The sequence below is a fragment of the Podarcis liolepis genome, assembly GCF_965112155.1.
Source record: "Podarcis liolepis genome assembly, chromosome: 4".
Classification (NCBI taxonomy): domain Eukaryota; kingdom Metazoa; phylum Chordata; class Lepidosauria; order Squamata; family Lacertidae; genus Podarcis; species Podarcis liolepis.
Window position 1 is genome coordinate 46,128,848 of NC_139558.1, and position 24,831 is coordinate 46,153,678.

Sequence of the window (24,831 nt, forward strand, 5' to 3'; positions counted from 1 at the left end):
ATTTTACAGGGTTTTAAGATCAATCCATAACTCTGCCTTGAAGTATGTGTAGGAACTAGAATCCATCCAGAAATACAAGATAAAGCAGGAGAAGATTTCTAATTTCCATGCTGCTAGCAGGCACATGGAAAGCTAAATGTTGTTTAAGAATAGATTGTTGTTTTAAATCTGCTCCCTTATACTTACATTTATTTACTTATATGTGAACGGATTTCTGCGGCTTCATAATTGCATTAGTAATAAGATCATTTTGTTTATCACCAACATTTTTTTAAAAAATGGTACATGTCACAGCCTGTCTTAGACGATTTCACTAAGGATGCATTGCTAACAGATATCTCCCAGTCCCTCTGGACCCAGTGGAACTTCAATTCTATACATGACGACTAGGATGTTGCCACTTGTCTAAGTAAGAAGCACTTCCTGCCTCTTTCTCACACTCAAACTTATCCTCTTTGATTTCCCAAAGTCTTGTGTTTGGGCTGTTTTTCTTCAGAAAACACATGGGGGCTCAAATAATTGAATGCATCTCCCTACAAAAATTCCCTTCACATTGAAAATAAGATGTAGAGGATAACATTCTTTCTGACATCTAACCTTTTGGCTATAGGATATTTTGTTTGAGTAGAGTGAGAAATGGAGCAGTGAGCAGTTTCCTATAGCCCAGACAGAGGTTTACCACTTCGGCAAGAGCTATGTGTTTGTGTCAGAAGCGCAAAGCAATAACTGCATTTGAATGTTGTGGTTTGTTTTGTATTAGGCTGATCATATTTAGATGACAGTGCCAGGTGAAACCGTTCTTATCCTGGGGTGCACTTTTGCTAATGGGGTCTCCCGCTGTGTGCGCCCCTCTGGTGCACGATTTCTGTTTGCATCCTGGGGCAAAGTTCGCAACCAGGAGCAGCTCCTTCCGGGTTAGCAGAGCTCGTAACCAGAAGCGTTCGTAACCAGAGGTACCACTGTATATATTTTTAAATGTTTTTTAAAAAGCATTTTCACAGTGTTTTATTATATATGTCTAGATTCAGCCCTTACCCTTCTTATGTTTCTCTTCATTGATTAGGCTATGGGACATTTTCCTATCTAGCTTCATTGTGGCTGCATATCTCCCTTTTTCTTGAAAAAGCTTTTGCTCTTCCACACTTTTTGATGGGTCTTAGGTAGTGCTATGCTGTTCTCTGTTCCTAAGTGATGAAGAATCTGCTGCTACTCTGACCACTTGGTTGAGACTGTCACTGACCAGGCTTGTTTGCTACTAGCTCTATTATTTTCATGGTGTTCCTTTTGTTTATGTTTGGAATTCTGCTTTGCAGCCTCATACCTTATTTGGTTCAAGCCCACCCCCACCCTAAAAAACTCCCAGTAACATCCCAAGGCCACTCAGCATTTAGCAATCAAATTTAATTAAAACATACCTGCATTTCCAAGATATGGAGGTCCAAAGCCAGCATAGTTTTGCCCTCTGAGGTCCATCAGTCTTTTATAAGGATTCCCAATAACAGTTATCCAAATGTTACCTTCCTTTCTGGTCTCCCATCAGAATCTTTTTAAGTTGCTGGGTCTCACAAAGGCCTACTCTGAAGCTAAGTGATTTAAGGATAATGTATCTTATCATTATGATATGGTACAATCTGACGATCAACCATACAAAGCTAGCCTTGCTATTAAAAAAATCAAAAGCTCATTCTAGGAATGATTTTCCTCTTCCACAGTCTGCTTTGGCAGTGCCTCATTCACCAAACAAAGAGCTTTTGTCTCATTTTGATGAGAACTTTCTTCTTTTTTGCATGCAAGATTAATGGAAGGGTTTGTTACATGTCATCTCCACCAATGTGTCCATGGGAAAATTAAAGTATAAACCTTGTAACATCTTGATAGAAGTGATGAAAAGGAAGCATTTTGTCCACCTACAGACTATTTTGTTGCCAGTATGGATGTTCGTCTGTTAGCATGTGCTGTGACTGCCAGCATTCTATATCCAGAATCAATAACAAAAGACTTAAAGCAATAAATATATTTTGGGTACCATTTATTTGGTTTTGCAACTTTTAACATTTTTAAAGCATTTATCCAACAGAAAAGCATAGGTTATGAAAAGCTATCATACCTATAAGTGGAACCCTGTCAGTATGCGGTTCAATATCCTGGTCTCACAGTAACCAGCTAGATGCCTGTGGGAAGCCTGCAAGCAGAAGCTGAGGGCTGCATAACCCTCTTTGCTTATGATACCTGGCACCTGGTATTCAGAGGCATAATGCCTCTGTTAGTGGAGGTAGAACGTAGCCATTGTGGCCTGTAGCCATTGATAGTCGTATTCTCCATGAATTTGCCTAATTCCTTTTAAAGACATTCTAAACTCCCAAGTCGATGACCACCACAATGCCTTGTGGTAGGGAATTTCAGTTTAAATATATGCTGTGTCCAAAAATACTTCATCCACATATGCCAATAGAATAGCTTTTCTAGTTGCAGAAACGTATGCTGAGTTGCCACAGATTCACCCTTCCATTTTAAAAAGGTAGAAGGACCAAAACTAGAAATCTTGTTATTGTTCCTTAAATCATTTTTATGTATCACTTAAAAAACCACATTCCTCTATACCTGGTGTGGATTATGTGTATTTCTCCTTCTGCAGTGGCATAACCAACGAATCACTGTTTGGAGACTAGTACATAGTGTTTATTTTAAGATATTCAGATGTATGATACTTCATGTGTTTGTATATGTGCAGCTGATTGAAGCAATGTTTCTTTTTGATAATATGTATCACACAGTGATTCTTAAATCTGCTCAGTGCAACAGAGACATTGTAAAACCAGATGCAGATGTATATGGACTGTGAGTCAGCGGCTCTGCCAATATTTTTGTTGCTGTTCACAATGGCGAGGTAATTGCATTATCAATCTTGTTAGTCTAGGGGCACCTAGGGCTTCATTCTCGCTTTGACTGTGTGGGGGCTCATGTCCAAACGCTGCACAAGCCCATGGCAGCAGGGAGAAGAGGGCTCTAAAAAAATGCAATGGGAGGGATCGAGCTCAGTGATAGAGCATTGCTTCCAGAGGGCCCCGGTTCACTCCTGGAATCTTTACTCAGATTAGATTGAGGACTAACAGTTGCTAAGAATCACAAAGAGGAAAGTACTAGTGCTTTTGTGCCCTGTTTTAAACATAGGCTTGTGACTAGCCATTGTGAAGACAGTGGGACTAGATATGGAACTTTAGTCTGTTGTTGAAGAGTGGTCCTTGTATTATTATATTCTTACAGCAGGTGCTGTAAAAAGCCTCTGCTTGAGACCTCGAAGAGTTGCTGTCAGATTGTTTTATTTGTTTAAAATACTTATATTCTGTGTATACAAACTGATGTACAGACGTAGAGCTCCTTCATAGGCTGGCTGTATGCACAAATAGAAGGAATGTGACCACTGTGCATTAGTCGAGAACAGGGCTAGCACTTGTTATTTCACTCTATATGTGTGTCTAAACTCTACTATCAACACAGTTCTGAGCAACCTTGAGAACAAATCCATTTTTTTAATTGCCTACATTGTTCCAATTTATAAATAAATTGAGCAGGAGTATATTCTTGCTTGTTGCCTTTGGATTACTATACTGTGAAGGAATTTTTGAAAAAATGATGATAGTTGGGCTATTTTCAATGTGTGATCTTTAGTGTTCCAACCCCAAGGAGGGGAAAAGTTGCTCCCAGTTTCTCGCAATCAAGTTCTAAGCAAAGCCATCCTTGAGTTTGTTTGGAAAGGAGCTGAAATATGTCTTGTCTGAGAATGCAGCAACACCTGTATGTAAACTTTCAAGAATGTCTGCTTGAGAGGTGAAAATTATGAGGCGAGATGGATGAAAGCAGAAGCAGTTCTAGTGATATGAATTTTAAGGAGTGCTTCACAGAAGGAAAGTATTCATGGCTTGAACTGAACCTTGTTTACATCCAAACCAGGCAGTTTTCATTAAATAGCTTTCTGATATGAGGTTTATGTCCTTATAGCTTATAAACCAACTGTTGTGAAAAAGAAAAAGGAAAAGACATCAAAGCATTCTTAACCCCTCCCCTCCCAGGCACTACCGTTTGGCTTTTGGCCACAAAGCCTTTAACTGCAGGGTATTTTAATAGCACTGTAGAAAGACGTGAATTCAAGAATGGATAAGGTGGCATTCTGCCCAGCTGAAATCTATAAAGCCAGTCTAACTGAGAAAAAGAGCCACAAGTTAAATGCTGGACAATCAGTAAAAATGCCCCACACTTATTTTTATAACATAATTGCGTGCTTTATTGATATACACAGTAAAGCAGTATATAATACAATAAGTAAGGCATATATTTGGTGAAATTTGATATGTTGTGAAAAATGCAGTAAAACTGAAGTTTATAAAAATAATTAGTAAATGTTACAGTGTAGATGTTAGAACACAATAGATTATGATACCAAAGTAATAAACCAGTACTGGATAACAATGGTATAACATGCCAAATGATAGTTAGTTAGTTAGTCAGTTACACTGATAAATGTATTACAGTTTAATAGTTTGTGGATATAAGGAACATGAAATATTCCCAAAGAAATGCTTAAAAAGCAGCAATAAAGCTCTTAAAGTCTTTAAATACTTTTGACAGACTCACTTCAAAACTAATGTCTATGAAGGGGGGAAAATGAAAACCCTGATGAAAACAACCGTGCACTTTATTAGTTTCCAAATGTCTAAAGAGAACTTTAAACTTAAAGGCATAAATGAACAAACCCCACCCCATAGATTCTGCACTTTCCTATGAGAATATGCAGGATGCTTATTGATGAATACTGGTACAATCCAGCCTAGTATGGGTCAAGTGCCTGCTCATGAGGTAATGGCCCCTCCCCTCAGCATGCATCCTTTTGGAAAAACATATCCCTGGGCAAGATGGAGAGCTTGGTGCCGACAAACTTCCATTCACAATCATGGTTGAGGGAGACTGGTGTAGCAACAGGGCTCTTAGACCTCAGTGTGTGGGCACTGTGCTCACACCAGGATAGATTGCATCCAAAGTTCTTTAAAAAACAGTTTGAAAATGTATGTTTGGGGCTTCTTTTGCAAGTTATTACATTTTTAAACTTCTTGTTGTTAAGATGATAAGACCTGTTCACACAATGGACAAGTGGTGATGATGTAATATCTTCTGTATATAATTGTCAGGAACACCACAAAACCAAAGTGAGGTAGAAATAACATGACTACCCATGTTTAATGTTAACTAGCATTAAAAATAAAATATTTTTCCCCAAGTTTAATTACACTTCGTACAAGAAGAGGTAACAGATTTTACTCTTGCAAAGTATTAATGTAGATTAGATTGATGAAATTCTGTTTTCAGACAATGGAATTAAAGGCTGGCGGAAGGGAAGGGAATGAAATGGTAAAGCTTTTGTTAACAGCACCTCAAAATTTTATAGTAGTAAACCTGAGGAGCTGTTATGTAACATCTATTTTCTGTTATCCCTCTCCTGAGTCATTGTTAATTGTGCGGTATTATTTGTAGAAAGACCTAGGGAGGAACAAAATTACCGGCTATTGTCTTGGATGACCAGCCTCCCATGAAGCAGTGTGGCTACTTTTAACTGTTGATAGAACTGAAGCTGATATAATTGCTCCATGCTATTTCCTGTTTAATTGAAATGTTGTGGCTCCTTGGAATTTGCTGCAAGGCAGATCTCTAGTGACCATCTTGTTTTTAAGAGACTAGGCAATTCTCAATGCTTAAAAATACTGCTACTATAACAATTAAAATTAAATATTAATAATATGAGTAATCAAACTTTCAGGATGGAAGCAGATCACAGGTCGGTCACTATTTGTATTCAAGTTCTCAACACACACACCCCTCAAAAAAAAAAAAAACCCACAAAGATGCAGGGTATATCACTAAAGGTGGCATCACAGGGTATAAAAGCAAATCAAGACTTCTGCTTTGAAGCATTAAGGTGCTGGCCAGTGTCAGAGACAGAATACCGGATGATAAAGTCCAAAGGTATAATCCGGTGAGGCAATTCCTATTTTGTGTTTACTAACAACATTCGGGTTCATAGAAGTGGAGGAAACAGCAGGAGCAGAGAATACTGATTCAATTTGTCTTTTTTTATTGTTGCAAGCTCTGAAGATAGCATTTGTCATGTAATGTGCTCTTTCATATTATTGCCAACTAGCTGGATAAATTCCTGTAAGACTTAATTTCTACTTGGAAGGAGGTAGAAAAGCTACCTCTACTGGAAGTTCAGGACAATATTATTTTTTTAAGCCAGTGCTAGTCAGACGCAAAACAATGAGAAATGTATGTTAATAGTTTTGGTGTTTCAGAAATTCTCTCTGATTCATAAGGAAAAGAACACAGAACATGAATTATGTCTGATACAATTACAGAGCTCAAATGATGCTAAACAAATGCACTGCCTCTTTTTTGTTTTTTATAGGGATTTATATAAACTTTTTTTTTATAAAGCACACTTTGTTTACAATCTTTCTTTATAATGGTTATAAATTTTTTTTAAACAACCCAAAATGCGTTCCATATAAAGAAATGGCAAGTTATTTAGCTATCAAGATTTTACATGTAGTTTTCTTATAATTTTTTTGTACAATTGCATAGACGTGTAAAACCTGCCATTGTTAACAAAACAATAACAGACTTAAGAAACTACTGAAATCTACAGTATAGTACCACTACCCTTCACAAAAATATAATTTGTTTTCATGTAAACTCTTACAGTCTAATCCTTTTGTCATATGAATATTATAAAAACCATGCGGGTACGCCTGAAGTTGTAAAACACATCTTGCTATTCTAACACCTTGTTGTCGGTCATCATGGTCACTAACGTTTCCATTGCTCGGCCCAAGTCATCTGCCATGTGGAAAAGGCTGCCTACATTGTGGCCTGTAAAACAAAGGAAAAGATTTCACAGATGAAGCTGTCCTTGGTGTACTGCAACTGCTTTTGAAGATTGCCACACATACTTCTTAAAAGAAAAGTGAGTTAGGTACCTTAATATAAAATGATACACACTTCCATGCAAGGACAAGTGTCAATTATTAGTCATATACATATATATATTTGCAGAACCACTAGCAAAGCTGTGTGAAACCTGCAGAGCTTTTTAGCCAGCACCACACTAAATTCTTAAATGACAGACATAGCAAATCAATTTCAAAGGCACATGCATGAAAACCCTTGGCAAAAACTGCAAAATTAAATGTGCATGTGAAAGACTTTGCTACACAAGTGGTTGCAAATGAATCAATTAAAGTGAATAACAGCTAACCTGATCAATCATAATCAACCCAAACAGCTTGACTAGGGAACTTGCCAAAGCGCTAATTGATGTTAATGAGAGTAAGGTCCTGGATGAAACCTCCATTGGAGACCAAATTGAAGAGTTAAACCAACCTACATAAATTCACTGAATCTTTTAAAATACTGTTGCTAATGGAAGGAAGCTAGTTGCATGAACTCTATTATCATGGGGGCAAGAAAAGCTGGAAGTGCCAGGTTACGTTAGCTATTGTTAGCAGCACTGCAGTAATACTCTTTTCATGATTTATGTTGTTAAGAAATCCCATTTGATGGAATGTTTGCTTTTTAGCTAGGTTGTAACTTATCTGAATCCATTCCTAACAAAAATGTATCTTAATAATATGCAAGTCATCACACTGCAAAGATAGCAGGCATAAAATGGGTAGGTGTACAGCAACTTAGAGCAATATTTTCTTTAATCAGTGTGTATCTCTGCAGTTCTTCCAATCTTGGTTTTCAGACCGCGTTGGTGTCCTGCCCAAAATGGGAATGACTACAAGGCCAACAGAAATCCTCTGTTTTTCTAAGAATGCTTTTGTTCTGCTGGTTTACTGCTAAATGGGCAACACAAGAAGAGCAGCACTCTTTTGTGCTGTCCTTCTGTTCCCAACATTCAGGATGGGCTATGATAGCCTTCTGTAGTGTTCTGCTTGCAGCTCTTTGAGATGGGTCATGTTCAGACATAGTCACTTCTTGAATGAGTTAGGATTTGGGATGGAATCTTTACTTTTCTCAAAGGGTCTAAAAACAAAGATTTAATGCAACAGAAATAAAGCAATAATAAAGCAAAAACTGAATTAAGCTATTATGACATATGCAGGTAACACATTAGCATTTAAACAAAATAAAACTGAACTATAAAGAGCTTTGGACAAATCAGATCTTTTTCCACCTCTGAAAAGAAAACAAATTTTGTACCTGGCAGACTTAACCATGAAGGACCCTTGCCACTATGTGATTTACCTGTAGAGATGCTGGTAACTAGAGAAGAGCCACTGATAATGTTCTTAGCATTCAGGAATGTTTGCATGGAAGGTGATGGTGCTGACAGCTGTCACCATAATCAACAAAGAACAACTAGTGGGCCACAGGATTGAAACTGGTGCTTAATTGTTTGTGTCTCTGAAGGCGATGGTGCACAGCTAGTCTACAGGTTATGGCCATCCTGTGGAGGCTGCTTCAAATTGAGAGCTCCTATGTGATTGGACCCTCCACTAAACTGTAATGGTTCATCTACCCTGGCAAAACAGCATAAATGATCCTTAGAATATTGATGGAATAGATTAGAGTAAAAGTGATAGTCATTTTTACAAAAGAAGGTAGAAATTAGTCTCTTTAAGCGAGAACTGAACAACTCAATAACTTTCGCCTTGGACTGTTAACCTGGCACCTTTACATGTACAGGCAATTCTTGTTTTGCGTGGGAGTTCCATGTGTAAGCCTACTCTGTCCCTTTTTGTGATGTTTCCGTGATGTTTTGGGGCTACTTCCAGGATTGGCACCGTGTGTGTGTGCGCACGCGATTGCACGTTATTAAGATGTGCCTAAACTGGGAGTTGCCTGTAATAAGTTCTCACAGTGTGTGAAAGATGTTGTTTCCCCATCCCCAATACATATATAAGGCACTGAAAGCACCAAAAATATTTCTTGTTTAAAAAAAGTAAATACATAAGATCAGATCTATTTTAAAAAACCTTTTTGTTTAAACAGAAGAAATGTGACATGTTTATATGCTTATATACAGCAGAACATCAAAGTAAATGTATCACTTTTGGGTGGTAGCAGTAATTTGCCATATAGCTCCCTCCCTGGTCATGGGAGGGCACTGTCTTTCTTGTACAGTACTTTGCTTTGAGGGAGCCCTCAGTGTTGATATCTTAATCTGGGGCTGGCCAGCAGTTGTGTATCATTAGAGGACTCCCTCCCTTCCCCAAATTTGTAATGTGCCAGTTAAGTTACATTTTGCCCCACCTCCTCACAGATAATATTGTGGATGGTAGCTTAATCATTATGGGTTTCCCAGTTGATGGAATGACTGCCATCAGACACAGCTGTGCACTGCATACAGCACACTTTGTCCTCCAGATGTGTCCTCCAGATGTTTCAGACCACAGCTTCAGCATTAGAAGAAGAGGAGGAGGAGTTTGGATTTGATATACTGCTTTATCACTACCCAAAGGGGTCTCAAAGCGGCTAACATTCTCCTTTCCCTTCCTCCCCCACAACAAACACTCTGTGAGGTGAGTGGGGCTGAGAGACTTCAAAGAAGTGTGACTAGCCCAAGGTCACTCAGCAGCTGCATGTAGAGGAGCAGAGACGTGAACCCAGTTCCCCAGATTACGAGTCTACCACTCTTAACCACTACACCACACTGGCTTTAAATGGGAGAGGCAAGCTGCATCAGGCATCTCCTGACCCTGAACTGTGATGGCTGGTCATTATAAGATGGTTGGTGGCCAAGTTTTGATTTTGATTTTCCTTTTACCTCCCTGTCCCCTTTTGCTTGAGTACTGTAATTTTTTAGAGTGCAAGCCTGGAGGTAGAGATTGTCTTGTTTTGGTTGTATGTAAGCTGCTCTGGAGGCATTTTGGGCTGAAGAGTATAGGGTACAAATGTGGCAAATAAATAAACACCTACCTAAATGGGAACAAATTTTAAAATTCTTCCTATACAAGAGAAATTGGCTTCATATTTGTCTAACATAGATTCAAGACAACTATGTTGCAAGTGAATTTCTGAATGTTGTAGTCTTCTGTAAGGCTGTTCATCTTCCACCACATTGTTTGGATAACAGTTTAACATTCAAATGCTTCTGAAAATGTTTTTAAGATAATAAATGAACTATTTTCAGTTCATTTGTACTTTATAGAAAGTGAAAAAAATCTGTTTTTCTCTCTGATCCTCAATTCCAGAGCATACAAACTTTTTCTGTGTCTTTGTATCATTAAAACAATTAACTTTAGCTCCATATGTTCTTATAACCAGCCTGTGAAGTAAATATGGTTATGGGATTCAAAATGAGATAAAGGGTTGCCCAATGCCACTCAGCAGAGTGCATAGCTGAACTGCATTTAAATCTGTCCCTCCCACATGAAAATGCAGGATTTTGTTCACATTGGTTTCCATATCCTGTACTGCCTTAAACAGCATAGTGGATGTTATTGACATTCTGTTTGGTGTAATGCTGAACTTGCAAACCAGAGGAATACTTTATATTGCTTATATATCACAACCTATAAATACAATATTTGTAACCTGTATTGTAGCCAAGAACTTAAGAAGGTCTCAGACTTTAATCTAAAGCCAAATGATAACTTCACACCTTATGAACCATAAAGATTTTATGGCAACATTTTCATCTTTATTCCCTTTGCCAAGTAAATGTCCTTTGGAAGGGCCTAACAGAGAAAAAGCATTCCTTCCAATTCTGATGTCAACTGAATGTTGAGAGGCATTGCATATTAGACCACAACTGTTAAATGTACCTAGCAACACACATGCTGCGCCACAAACGCCAGACAAAAAAAGAGGATGCAGCCAACAGGAAGCTATTGCAGTAGGCATCAGACACACTAACCTCTCTCACTGGCTTTCCAGAGGCATTTCTTCCTTTAGTAACAGAAGTAGTTTGGTATCAGAAAGAAAAAGGGAAAAACACAAATACAGAAATACTTCAGTGTTTATTCTGGAGCTGAATTCAGAGCATTGTTTTTTAAATAAGCCAAAAGACTACAGTGCATAAAAATGCATAAAATGTCCCTTGTAGGTCATCAGTGTAAAGTAATAAAAATCCATATCTTCTGATTAAAATGCAGAGAGCCTGAGATAATAAATTTACTAGAAGAAAAATAATAGATTGGAATAGATTTGCTCAGTATGTGTTGATTAGTCATCATCCTTTGTTCTAAAATATTTTATTACCCACAGAAGAACCTGTGATAGTATTTGATTTATTATTAAGAGTGATCCACCTTAGCACTATTACATACTGAAAAACAATAAAACTTTTGCAATACCAAATTAAGACTGAGAATAATATGCACAAAGAATGTAATCTTAGCTGAAAACATTTCGCACACCGTTAGTTCACTGTTGTAAAATAATAATATGCAGACTACATAATAGGTTGTTGAGCCATTAATAATGTATAGTATTTCTTGTAAAGGAAGGGGAGAGGGGATTCAATGTAGTAGACAGACAAATTTCTCTCTATCTTTCCACTAAGGCTGGGCAATACACCTTGGTTGTTGACCGCTTCAGAAGCTGAACAAATCAGAAGCCAAATGCCGACAACCCAGAAATGAATGCTTCCGTTTTCGAATGCGCCTCAAACGGCTTCCAAGGTACGTTTCTCCATTTTTAAAAAGGAATTTGCCGAATGGAAGTCAAATGATCTTGTGGAACAGATTACGTTTTACATCCAAGGTTCCACTGTATCTGGTTTTCAACATCGTGATACATCACCATATTCCAATATATCACAATGTCTGAAATAAGGAGGAAGATATAAAAATAAGGAGACAAGATCACAGCACAGAGGCTTTGGCATGAGGAACAGTGTGCCAAGGTTCCAACCCAGCCAGGAAATGCAGCTGATTGATTCTGCGCCCCACCTCCCTCTGGATGCACACCCACAGGTTCCTCCATTGTACCCATGAGGAGGGTGTTAGCTTCTTCCTTCCTTCCTCTCCAGTTCCCTCTTGGGACAACTTCCATTGCAACTGCCCAGCCACGATCCCACCACATCGTGGCACAAAAGGAACCACAGGGCAGGATGGGTGAAGAAGGCTTGCAAGAGAGAGGGAGGGAAAGGGGAAAAGAAAATGTAGAGGAGGGAGGCAGAGAGAGAGGGCTTGGTGAAAGAGATAGAGGGAGATACCTAGCCCGAGAGAACAAACATAAGAATCCCGGGGGGAAACCAACAACCTCCCTCTGCCTACAGAGAAAGCAGATTATAATTGGCTCTACTTAATTATACTCCAAGGGCAGTGGGTGGCGCTGTGGTCTAAACCACTGAGCCTAGGGCTTGCCAATTGGCAGTTTGAATCCCTGCGACGGGGTCAGCCCCTGTTGTTCGGTCCCAGCTCCTGCCCACCTAGCAGTTCAAAAGCACGTCAAAGTGCAAGTAAATGCCCCGGTGGGAAGGTAAACGGTGTTTCTGTGTGCTGCTCTGGTTTCGCCAGAAGCGGCTTAGTCATGCTGGCCACATGACCCAGAAAAACTGCCTGCGGACAAACGTTGCCTCCCTCTGCCAGTAAAGTGAGATGAGTGCCGCAACCCCAGAGTCGTCCGCAACTGGAATTAACTGTCGGGGTCCTTTACCTTTTCAATTCTACTCCGTTTTCCTCCTTCCCTGGACTGCAGGGTGCAAAGCTGCTTTAGAGCTGGCTAGCAGCCCTTTACTTGGCAGTAAAATGTTTTTGGCAGTACTCTGATAGGCAGCAGGCAAGGACTTCAGCAACTGCTTGCACCCCGGTGGGCATTGAGTGGGTATTTGCAATGTATTGCAAGGTCAAAAATAATGAAATGGCTATTGCAATCTGGGCTTTAAATTGGTTTTCAACTATGTATCAATAAATCGCACAGCCCTAATTTCCACTTAGCAATTTTCTTTGTTTGGTTAAATTGCCCTGTCATTGCAGTTTGACACCTATGTCCAGAATCTGTTGTACAGATGGAATTTATAAGCAATCTTCCATTTGAATCATTTTGATTATAAATTTCATGAATAAATTAAACAGCTCTTTACTAAATGTTTCCAGCAGGAAAATACATAACATTAAAAACAAAACGTATTAAAGCCAAATCAAATGCACACGTACTAATTGTCACAACCATCATCAAAATGAAATAATTAAATAAAATAGTGAAGCAGGCTAGAAATAATCACAGCTGAATAAGTCATCACCATTTCAATAGTCACTCTGCTCTTGACATATGGAGAGCATATAGGTTAGATCTAACAGTCAAGAAGAATAACAACAAATTATTTTTCACAATTAATATGGAGACATTGTCTGAGACACTGCTAACATGAAGGATCCCCCAAATCCTCATGAATCTGCCAACATCCTCATTAGTCATGCCTATTACATTAATCAGGACTCACTTAAGCCCCATTGATTTCTACACAACTCCAGTAGCATTAATTTCCTTGGGGATGGGGCTAAGAAGCAGCTACTCTGTTCTAAGGATACCACCAGGGCTTTTTTCCTGAGGGGGTGCAGGGGTATGCATACCCCTTAAACATTTTGTGAATCCAAGTTTGGCCTCATTGTGGGGCAGTATTTCAGTGTGAGTAGGAAAATGAGAGTACCCATAAACATTTTTTTTACAAAAAAAGCACTGGATACCACCATTTCTTTTAAACATACCTCACAGTTTAGTCAAAAATTCGATTGTTCAGCTTACATTTCATTGTTATTCTTTTGCTAAGATGAACAAGATCTCAGTCAAATACATACAAAACTCCCATCAGACTTGGCAGTTTGTCCACAAGTGTAGTGTGAAAGCAATTTACTCTGTGACCTATTATCTTGCAGGGTTTAATAAACCACTAAGGTGGTATTTAATACTATATTTCCACTATGTCAGACCTCTAGCTTTGACATCTGTTTTGAGTTAGCACAGCAGCTGTGGAAAGCAGCTGCGGCTACTATGAATTTGCTTTGAGCAGCATGCTAAAGGGAATGTGGATGGGACTGTACAGTTTATGAGAAAGAAAATCATCAGATTCTCAGCAGAAATTCCCACTTTTAGTACCATCCTTCAGCTTTGCAGCAAGTGCAGAGATCATTCTATAATGTTTAAGCTTTCAGCTATTCTTTGCAGTTTTAACTTATAAACAAGAGAAAAACTATATAGACATCTGCATTTTTTCCTCCAAAGATCTGTTTGTGTAGGTCAGAGATACACCAACTTTGTCTACATGATGCATTATTTCTTTTTATAAAGGTAAAGGGACTCATGGCCGTTAAGTCCAGTCGCGGACGACTCTGGGGTTGCGGCACTCATCTCGCTTTACTGGCCGAGGGAGCCAACGTTTGTCCGCAGACAGTTTTTCCAGGTCATGTGACCAACATGACTACGCAACTTCTGGCGAAACCAGAGCAGCGCACGGAAACGCCATTTACCTTCCCGCTGGAGTGGTACCTATTTATTTACTTGCACTTTGACGTACTTTCGAACTGCTAGGTGGGCAGGATATGGGACCAAACAACGGGAGCTCACCCTGTCACGGGGATTCGAATCGCCGGCCTTCTGATTGGCAAGCCCAAGAAGCTCTGTGGTTTAGAATTTCTTTTATAAGAAATTTATAATAAAATTTCTGTTTATAAGAAAGGCTAAAAACATAGTTGAATAGAGAGGAGGAAAACCTGATGCCATCAGTGTGTAACTCTTAACATTTAAACTGCATCAATTAATCATCAGTATAATACCTTCCTGAGGTTGAACCTATCAGAGATTATTTCCCAATTTATTTGTAATGGAAAGCCAAGAGGTTACTTTCCCCAGTGAGATTTATTTCCATATCATACTGGGAATTCTTGGCTGGCTTCCTACTTAGCATACATAGCAAGTTCTTTCACTGATCCATCATTACTAGCTGCAGAATTACCCAGGCAAACAACACAATGATAATGTAACATCTGTGTTTTACTTCATTTTTGCATTAAGCAACAATGCCAGAAAAAGAGTTTTGTATAACTTGCACATTTGCAGGAAGTTTCGTTTTTTAAAGTGATTAGGTAGTCCAAGAGAATATAGTGTCTTTGCTTCTGTTCTTCACACCAATACATTTTATTAACATCTCTATTTAGTATTCAACTCAGGCATACTGAAGTTAATGAATGTAACTAACTTAGGTTCATTAATTTTAATGGGTCTACTCTAAGTAAAACTTAGTTGAATACTGTCCTCTATTTTTTCAACAGAGGTGATTTCCCAAGAACGCTTGATACACCGTGAAAATTGAAGTAAGTTGAATACCACCAACATTCCATGAACTCCAGGGTACCATATTCAACCTAATATAACTCCAAGGAGGATATGTAGTACAGTGGTGCCTCGCAAGACGAAATTAATTCGTTCCGCGAGTTTTGTCGTCTAGCGAATTTTTCGTCTTGCGAAGCACGGTGTCGGAAAAGTTTTGGAAAAGCTTCAAAAATCACCAACTTCTATGAGTTGCTCCTCGAAGTCAAGTCGCAACTGTATTAACGGTTTAAGAAAAAGGAAACAAACTTGCAAGACGTTTTCGTCTTGCGAAGCAACTAAAAAACCGCAAAACCCTTTCATCTAGTGAGTTTTTCGTCTTGCGGGGCATTCGTCTTGCGGGGCACCACTGTATTCACATGAAATTCTCTATTAGATAAGATTGCTTCATTTGGGAGAGAGAATACACGCTACCTGAATATACAGGTAGGAAGAAAGCACACAATGGTCTCTCTGTTGTACAGCAGGGCAGAATCCACAGCAAGAATATAAATGGAAATAACTATTCCATGCAAACAGCTACCGTTGTGTAGCTTGGGCAGATGTACTAAATGTCTTTGAAATGTATGACTTGGGTTCATCTAGGTCAGGCATAGATGCATGCTTAATACAACCCCCAGACCTATCTGGCTCTTGGAACTCTGCTCAGGCCACTTTGCTCACTTGTCCTGTGCCACACACTCCTTAAGTACTTTTGTGTGGATTGAGAGGGGTGTGTTTTTAGAAATCTTAGGGAGGAATTCAGCGTAGCCTTATGGTAATAATTCTGCCAGCACAAGCTCTGGTCCACTCTGAGGCTATAAAAGCCAGCTGTGTGGTGCTGGAGGCACTGCAGTCTTCCATGGATCCCCCCTGCCTTTGTTTTATTGTTTGAATGGGCTGACTAGTGGTAAGGCAGGCATGCCCATGCTTGACCTTTCTATGGAAGTAATTTGGTTGCTGTATTTGGGACCAGGGAGGAATTTGCCTTGTGGACAAATTGGGCCTGTCAGTGGATTTTGCCTACCTCTTAGCAATCATCACAACTTTTGAGTAGTGGAAGCACTAGGTTGCGTCCTTAGTCCTGGTGGAGGAGGCCCATTGCCGTGGGAGCCTGGGAGGAACTTTTTGTCCAGATACCCATCTCAGGAGCTGAAGGGACTTAGCATCTCCATCTGGTAACCCAAAGGGTTTCCTGGATATGGTGCATGTCAGAGGGTGACCTGTGACAGCAGTCAACTCCTACTTATTCATCAACCAGTTGGTGGGCTAATTGATTTCAGGATACACACCCAAAGCCTACACCCAAACCTGCTTACATCTGTAATCACTAGAAGTTGTGGCCTTGATCCCAATACTGGTTTGTGTCTTCTTTGTGCATGCCCCACCCAGGGGCCCACAATAGTTACCTTTCAGTAGGCATAGAGAGAAAACCATTTAGTACTAGTGTTGGTCGTACTATTTGTAGCATCTGCTTACATGGTGAGAAGTATTTTGTCTCATAGCTGCTGCTAATCAGAAATCTTGGGGAAAAGAGATATATCACCCCACAGGTGGCCAAATTGTTGTATGCCCAATTTGATAAATTTCTACCTTGATAAATATATTCATTCTCAATCAGCAATTGCAAAATGTTAACAACTGCAGTCAAACTAATTATCAATCATTGCACTACCTTCCAAATTTTGAATATTACCATTTACATTTCAAGGGGCAACACTCAAACATTTTGTGCCATCCCAATGCATTAAAATGACCTGAGTGCATGGAAAGTTAGAATGATCTCACTTTCATTTAGTTGGTTAAATATCAATTTGCATTCTATTTTTATTCCTGCAAGATTATTTAAAGCATTATTACCATAGCCATTCAACAGTAGCTGAGAAATTAGGGCCTGACAACTAGTTTCATATTCATCTTTTTGGGGTGGGGGGTGGGGGTGGGAAATATTATTTCTAAGCTTTTAGACCAACCTATGATCTATTCGAGGAATGGCAGAGCACTAAAAACTTGGCAGTTTATTTTGCTGTATTTTCTTTTAGGCTAATGAAACAGGTTGAAACAGCTTTTTATTTATTATAAAAATGTTATTTGAGCTATTCATTGCTTTCCCCACAATTTCAGAGAACCACAGTTCTATAAGATTAACACTCCATTCACTGAGTTTGTTGTACCACCCTTAAAAAAAGATGGTGCTACTTAGAAGAGGTTTCATAAAGGGTAGACTGGATATGCTATCCTCAAGAAAAAATACTCAGAGCAGCTGAAACAGAACTATGCACTATTTAACACACAGCACAGTGTTTCATTAGAACATTTGCCTGGGGAGCAGCTTTTCAGAGGCAGGTTTAAAATTACTCCACATAAACATCCATCAAGAAATAAAATACTGTCTCCTTTAACCTAAGCCTTTTTTCATGGCACTATAATGTGGTAGCCAGATTCAGCAATGACCTTTTCTTGAGCACTAAACATTTCTTGGAAACATTATTCAAATACTATCTGTGCTCTGTTTTGACAAAGAAAGAAAATGTTAGAAACATAAATTTTAAAGAGGTTCCAACCTCTGAAGGCACAGAGCCCTAAACCCTTACCTACTCCGATTAAATGAAAGAGCATATTCTTTTTACCTAATGTCTGGCTGTATTTGGGTTAAGTTCTGCTTCTAGCACCAGAGCGGGGAAAAGAAATGTTTCAGAGTTGTAAAAATGGAATAGAGCGCAGATACAGCAATTCTGAGAAAGATTTGTGAAAAGAGAAAACCTAAGCCAAAAATCCTCTTATGGAGGTTGTAGTTTGTGGGCCAGTGTCTATATGCTGGTTACTATCTGAATGTATAAAAAGGTAGTCTTAAAAAGGTAGCTTATGACCCCAGTAATTTTATCATTGTAATAGTGATGCTGCCCAATATTCTCATACTGGCTATTACATATTTTGGATTTATTTATTTTTGTTAATGATGATGCTACCAATCACCAGTGAGGTTGCTAATTTTTCTTGGGTCATAGACGATTGTTTACTCACCTCAGATAGTAACGAATCCCCTTTTCTGGCCTTTAGACAACTGAAGCACCTTTGAATGTGCAAATTTCCCCCCTGAGTTGAAATGAATGAGTCATCCCAGAAGCACAGAGATCCGTCTGCACATCTGAGCACACACCGAAATCCCAGTAATACCGGTAATGCTATTGTACTATGGAGATTATTTTTCTACTGCTAGCATTTCAGAGCAAGAACTGTTTGTGGCTGAATCAAAGTGCTTATGCATACAAGTTTTAGGAGAAAAAATGTGTTAGATTCTTCTCTTACAACACTTGCACCTTTCACCTGTGGAACAGTCTGTGAACATAATACTGAGCTGCGAGTAATATGCACAACATATAATTTGACTGTTGGTCTTTGCTTCTGAACACTAAAGCTTACCTCTTGTACTTGGGAAAGAACTGTTGAGCTGTTCCATGACCTCTTCTAACCCTGTGCTTGTGTCCTGGGGAGGACTGAGCAGATCATCCTCACCTAAAAAAACAAAAGCAGAAGGACATTCCTTTTAACAAGAGCCATTAAAAAGTACTTGCTTCATAAATACTGCCGCTGGTTACAGTTTATGATGCTTAACCATTCATTTAGGACTCTGCAAGGTTCAGTTTGCAGTATTTCACCCTATTTAAATCCTGTTTAAAAAATCCTCCTGGCTAACAATCCAAAAGAAATTTTAATATATATGCATATACATGTACATTCCTTTTTCTTTTTCTAAATTATGAAGCTTCTTCCATTTATGAAGTAATGTAGCCCTGTGACAGTAAAATAAATTATTTCAAAAGTCCTAAGCGTGTATACTAAAAATGGTAAAAGTAATTGCTAGAAAGAATGAGAGCTTCCCTTATTCCATTACCACAACTAGACTTTGTAGTTTTGTGCTGCATTTCAATGGTGATATGGCGAGACAGGAAATGTGTTTCTAACCAAGTAAATCAGAGCTGACAAATATGCAGCTGCATTAGTATTAATAGTTTTGACAACTTAATTGCATCAGATAAAAGCTGCAGAAAGATTGATTTGTACTCTGAAAAGTCATTTGAAATGTTTGACATGGCAGAATACACTTGCCCCCTTGAATAAGTTCTATGACCCAATAACAGAGCAGGGCAGAAATGTAGAGTTCAGATATCACAGTAGGTTTCCCTGAGAATTTTAGCATTACTGCTGCTCAAATTTTTAGGCTAATTTGTACACTGAGAGAAGGAAACTGCCAAAACAAAAGGTAAGACTATTCTTTTAACTTTTGCAAACCACAAAATAGTTAATTCAGAATAAGCTGATTAACTGGTTAAACTCAATGAAAGTGTTATGAATCAGAGCTAATCTAGTTCATCCCCTGCCGAGGCAGAAAGTGCCTCGTGGAAACCATATCTCTCATCACATAAACCAGCCATATTTCAGTGCTTCCTCTGTTTTTTGCCCTTTTGGGCAACTTGTGATGACTTGGAGAAAAAGTATTCTTAACTGCTGCAGACGAGCAACCTGCAACTTAATGCAACTATTATGAGGCGGCTATAACATGCACATGCATTCTCATACCTATTCAGTCAATAGGAATAAGACTGCAATTCGAAGATTTGTTTTTAAAACAACAAAGACGGGACTAATTCAACTGTTGTGCCAGCAAAATCCAGTGTTAACAGTGACGTATCACATACAGTACTTGGCCACTGGAAACAAAACAGAACAGTGCAAGTGTTCACTGACTGAAGAATAAATTGCCTCAGATAGTAGTTCAGCTAGGGTGCTGATTGGAAGATTGAGCTTCTTTTAACCCAATGTCCTGAACATGGTTTAAATCATGTTTTTTGAACATGATTCACAAAGAGCAGAAGATCACTGTAAACATAATAAATGAATAAGCAGTGACTAATGCTTATATTAATAAGAAATTGGTAACTAGTGTCTGCTTTTTTTTGGATTTCCTCAGATATATCCTCAAAAAGAAAGGAACCACTTGAAGATATTAAGATGTGTTCAACATTTTTAGGAATACCAAATGCTGATGCAAACCTCATATTAATAACTAATTCCTAATATTTCAGTACAGAAACAAAAGGGGACTGGAACATAATATCTTTTGCTTATAATTTCTTTGTTTTTCAAATTTGACTTAAAGATCATTAGTACAGATTTTGAGAAGAAACTGTACTGTATCAGGATATATCTGTTTATCCCTACAGAAACACAGATGCTCATTGTTTTTCCAGAATGGTAATTTATAGCCCAGCTACTGTTGTTCATTTATTATGAGGGAACCAAATGCCTTCCTTCAAGTTTAATTTTAGATTAGTTTCCAGCATTTAACCAAAATTGCCAAAGCAGCTTACATGCAGTGAATTTGAGAGATGGGCTTAGACCGTAAAAAGGTATACAGATTATGAACTGAGCAAAACTTGTCGTCTCTAAACTTCCAACATCTCAAAATCTAGTGCTACCCAGACCTCTCTTATGTCAGTTTCACTTTTGCTTCTTCCTTCCAGAGCTTGACTAGGGAAGGAGAACCAGGGAAGCTGGGCTGGCAGAGGAACCATATTTTATTTCCCATTGTTTCAGAGCATCAAAATAGCAATGAGAACCTCAAAATCTGTAAGATTATTTGCCCGAGTCAGGACAAATTATTTCAGAGTTCCAAGTGGTGATGTGGCTTTTTGAGCATGCTCAGATGTTTTTATTTTGTTGGTGGGTACTTAAATAAAAAACAGACCTCTCCTGTTCCTAACCTTCTCTCTTGCCAATTTCCATCCTCCTCCACTTGCAAGCTAAGGCTGCGGAAGGGAAAAGAGGAACACAGCTACCAAATTTCAAAAGACTTTTCACAGAAAAATCTCAAAAAACAACAACAACCCAGGCCAATTCTAAATCAAGATAGGGAAGTATGCTCATCTCTGCTCACAAAATTATTAAAATTAAAATTCAACTAGACACCTTAAAATATAAACACTGAAACAATAATGGAGTCTTCAAGAAGAGGCTGTACAGCCATCTTGTTGGCAGAGTTTTACCTCTGGATTTCTTGCACTGAGTAGGGAATTAGACTACATGGCCTACAAGCTGTCTACCCCCAATTATAAAGTCTGAATTTCAAATCTGTTAACAAATTATTGTTCAGAGGATTTTGTAGCTTTATAAACTGCTTGAAATCTACCTGTACCCTCATTCTGCATCGCTCCTTGGACAACAGCAGCACATAAGAGCATTATTTCACTTAAGACTAATTGATAGAGCCCTACCAACATGGTGTTCCCCTTATAGAAAGCCTTATATTCCAAAATTAGTGAATTGAATGTGTCTGAACCATGTGTTTTGTGGTAGCTTGCATATACAGTTCACAAGGATCCAGGACAAATTACAGCTCCCTATAGATGTCACAGTCAAAGAGTTTTTCTCTCATACCTGAAAATAAGCAATAAACATGTGGCTGTTTCAGTAACCCATAACAAAAGGGTACGTGTTTTGTCTGTAATAAAGAAGCTAGCAAGATTTCCCATGACCCAGATAGGAGACTAAAACTGCTGCTCACCTCTGTAGCAAGCCAGGTATGGCAATCACCAGGTGCATTTGTGCTGGGATTTTTGCCCTTTGCCCCAGTATGTCTATCTTTTGTAATATACACAATACAGAATCTTTTGGCACCTTAAACATGACTGACTGACTGACTGATTGATCAATCAATCAGAATATTTGTGTTGTAATATACTGAATAATAAAGGGTCACTGGGCTTTTATTAGAAAGATAGTGCTAAATAGCTTCACAGATAGAACAAACATGATTCTAAATGAATGTAATTTTCTTGTAATTACTGCGAAACACCCTGTTCATTCTCAAATCCTCAGGTATAATAATATTTATACAAACATCTAAAGTAGCTATCTAATTACCTATCATGTTAAACAGAATTACTATTTAGCCAAGGCTAACCATTATGCATAATAAAAATGCTTATAAATGAGACACCAGATGGGAATAGCTTTGCCAGAAATATCTTGCTGAATTCCATTTGTCTGAGCACTAGCAGTGTACATTATTTATGTAATGTTTATGGCCTGACATACAATAAAATTTCTCAAGGCGGTTCACAACAAGAAGATAAAATGTTTGTTTTTGGACCATTGTCCAATGCAGCCTCACATACAATGTACTGCAGTAGTCCAAATGTGAGATTACCAGGGCACCTCAGAGAAACTCAACAGCAAAAGTATCCAATAGCTGAAGCAACCGAAAAATAAAAGGAATCACTGAACCAGGTTTTGTAGTTAAGTTCTGCAGATAAGTGAGGATTTTTTATTGAATTATCTTCTAGCAATCCAAGTCTCAATGGCCCTACTTGCCACAATAGGGTCAAATATTTTAACTGCTGTTTATTAATTCAGCTTGTGTTTGTGTACCTCGTGTCAAATTATTTACCTTCACTGCTGTCAGCTACATTAAGTGAACAACTATGAAAATAGCCAAAATGCCATTTGTGGGATTTTTTTTCATTTGTTATACTTTCATTAATACCAATCCAATTTTTGCAGCACAATAGCCTATTTCTATCAAATGAAAATGTAGAAGCCTGGTTTTGTGGTGTCTCAGTTTGTGGAGGGATAAAAGTAGTGGTACTTTGTTACTGTTGTTGTTGTTTTTAAGTTGAGGGATGTGTGACCCTTTGCCAGAGAGTGGAGTTCATTAAGGAATGCCCACCTGGCCATTACTGTGGCAACTCAGGGTAGCCTTCCTTGTATTCGCCATTTAAGGGCCACAGGAAGACTCCTGTGTTTGAATTTTTCTTTTACACTCAGCAAAGCACACTCCACAGAGTAATAAAATAGAGTTTTAAGAAGTCTACAAAAGGCAGACAAGAGTGTGGTGGTCAAATCACAGACTGAATCAACAGGGCTGCGAGCTTTGTGTAGTCACACTCCATGTGGAATGGAATAAAAGGAAGACATGATGACTGTTCTTTCTGGCAACTTGTTGCCATTGGAGTGCCAAGAAAAATGTGATGCCCACATACAGGAATGCTATATTTAAGAAAGAAATTGGGATCCCTTACAACAGAGATGGGGAACCTGACTTTACAGATGTAGCTGAACTACAACTCCCATCATCCCTCAATGCTGACAGTGCTGATGGAAGTCCAACATTTGGACAGCCAAAAGTTCCCTGAATGCTCTAAAACAGTTAACATGTAACCATATACTGTGCATGAAATCCTGATTATCTGAAAAAGGATCCATGTTAGCTACTGATATAATATGAAATTTGAATATAAATGGCAAACAATCCTCATTTTAAAATAGTCTTAGTTGTGTTATCTTACCCATAGATTCTGAAGTCTGACTCCCAACTACGCGGAGAAGCATTGGCTGATTACTATCTGACCTCTGTAACGAGGTAGGAGAAGACTGAGTTGTACCATTCACCTTGGCATCCACTTGAGGCTGAAACACCAGAAGGTAATATAATAGTTATCCTACAGATAGTGGGTCGGCTAATTACGAACACTATAATCCTATACAGCAGGGATAGGGCACCTCTCTCCCTCTCTCTCTCTCTCTCTCTCTCTCTCTCTGTTTTCACCTCTGCCCGGTAGGCTGCCATAGGAGGGATAGACCACTCTTGACAGAGATCTGAACTCATCTCCGCCTTTCATCACCCCTATCTGTTTGGGCTCCCCACCCTCCCCTCTTGACTCACCTCACCTGCATGAAATTAGGCCTAGGACTGTATGCAGCCAAAGGGCCACAGGTTGTCCACTTCTGCCGTACAGATTTACTCAGAAGTAAATCTCACTGAGTTTAATGAGACTTTCCCCAAAGTAACAGAGAACAGAATTGCAGCCAAAGTCTGCAGTAATGCCATCATGTTTGTATTTATATTTGTGATACATTCAGTGTAAACAAAAGTTACTAAATAAAGAGACCAACCTATGTACAGACAGCTTGAAGCTGCTGCCAGGTTCAAGCCATATTTGTTAAGTGGTCATACATTTGCTTTTCCATATTAAGGTTTCAAGCCATGATTAGGACAGACTGAGAACTCACCTGTTCCAGCAGCTGCCTCAACCTGTGCAGCTGTGATTCCAGCTGTTTGTTGTGATCCTCCAGGATTTGCATCCTGGCTTCTAGGCGGCCTTTGTGCTGACGAAGCAGCTTGGCTTCTGCAATGAGTTCAGCATCTCGCGGACTCTGGGGGGAAATGGGCATCATCTCAGGTGGGGATGGCAGTGGAGACAGTCCTTTGTTATCATGTTGCTGCTTTAATCGATCATATTCTGCTTGAAGGTTTCTATTGAAAATGGGGAAGAAGTGAGACTTTAGCACCTTTATGAATGCACCATCTTTTCCATTTTGTGGCTGGAATGCCAGACATTATTGCCTAATCTTGCAGATTAGATTTGGGATCCAATCCCTTTTAAGGGCTTCAGAACAAATTTGCTGATACAACTCTTGAACTGGAGATGAATGAGAGTTCCTGCCTTAGGTTGTTGAAAAGTT

The 24,831-nt window shown here is 38.9% G+C and overlaps 1 protein-coding gene across 29 annotated transcripts in view; it reads right to left on the reverse strand.

The window, feature by feature from the left end:
- Positions 1-4,258: 4,258 nt before the first annotated feature.
- Positions 4,259-24,831, reverse strand: part of DMD (dystrophin) — a 1,010,042-nt gene continuing 989,469 nt past the window's right edge. For 18 of the 29 annotated variants that reach the window (XM_083498278.1, XM_083498289.1, XM_083498288.1 and 15 more), the window contains 4 exons: positions 24,379-24,622; positions 23,655-23,775; positions 18,730-18,822; positions 4,259-6,918 (listed from right to left, as the gene is read on the reverse strand). In XM_083498278.1, coding sequence (XP_083354404.1) covers positions 6,821-6,918; positions 18,730-18,822; positions 23,655-23,775; positions 24,379-24,622 — 556 coding nt within the window. In that variant the 3' untranslated portion in view covers positions 4,259-6,820. Of the gene's footprint in view, positions 6,919-10,912; positions 10,945-18,729; positions 18,823-23,654; positions 23,776-24,378; positions 24,623-24,831 lie in introns of all 29 variants that reach the window. The other 11 variants (XM_083498284.1, XM_083498285.1, XM_083498281.1 and 8 more) reach the window with 1 other exon arrangement.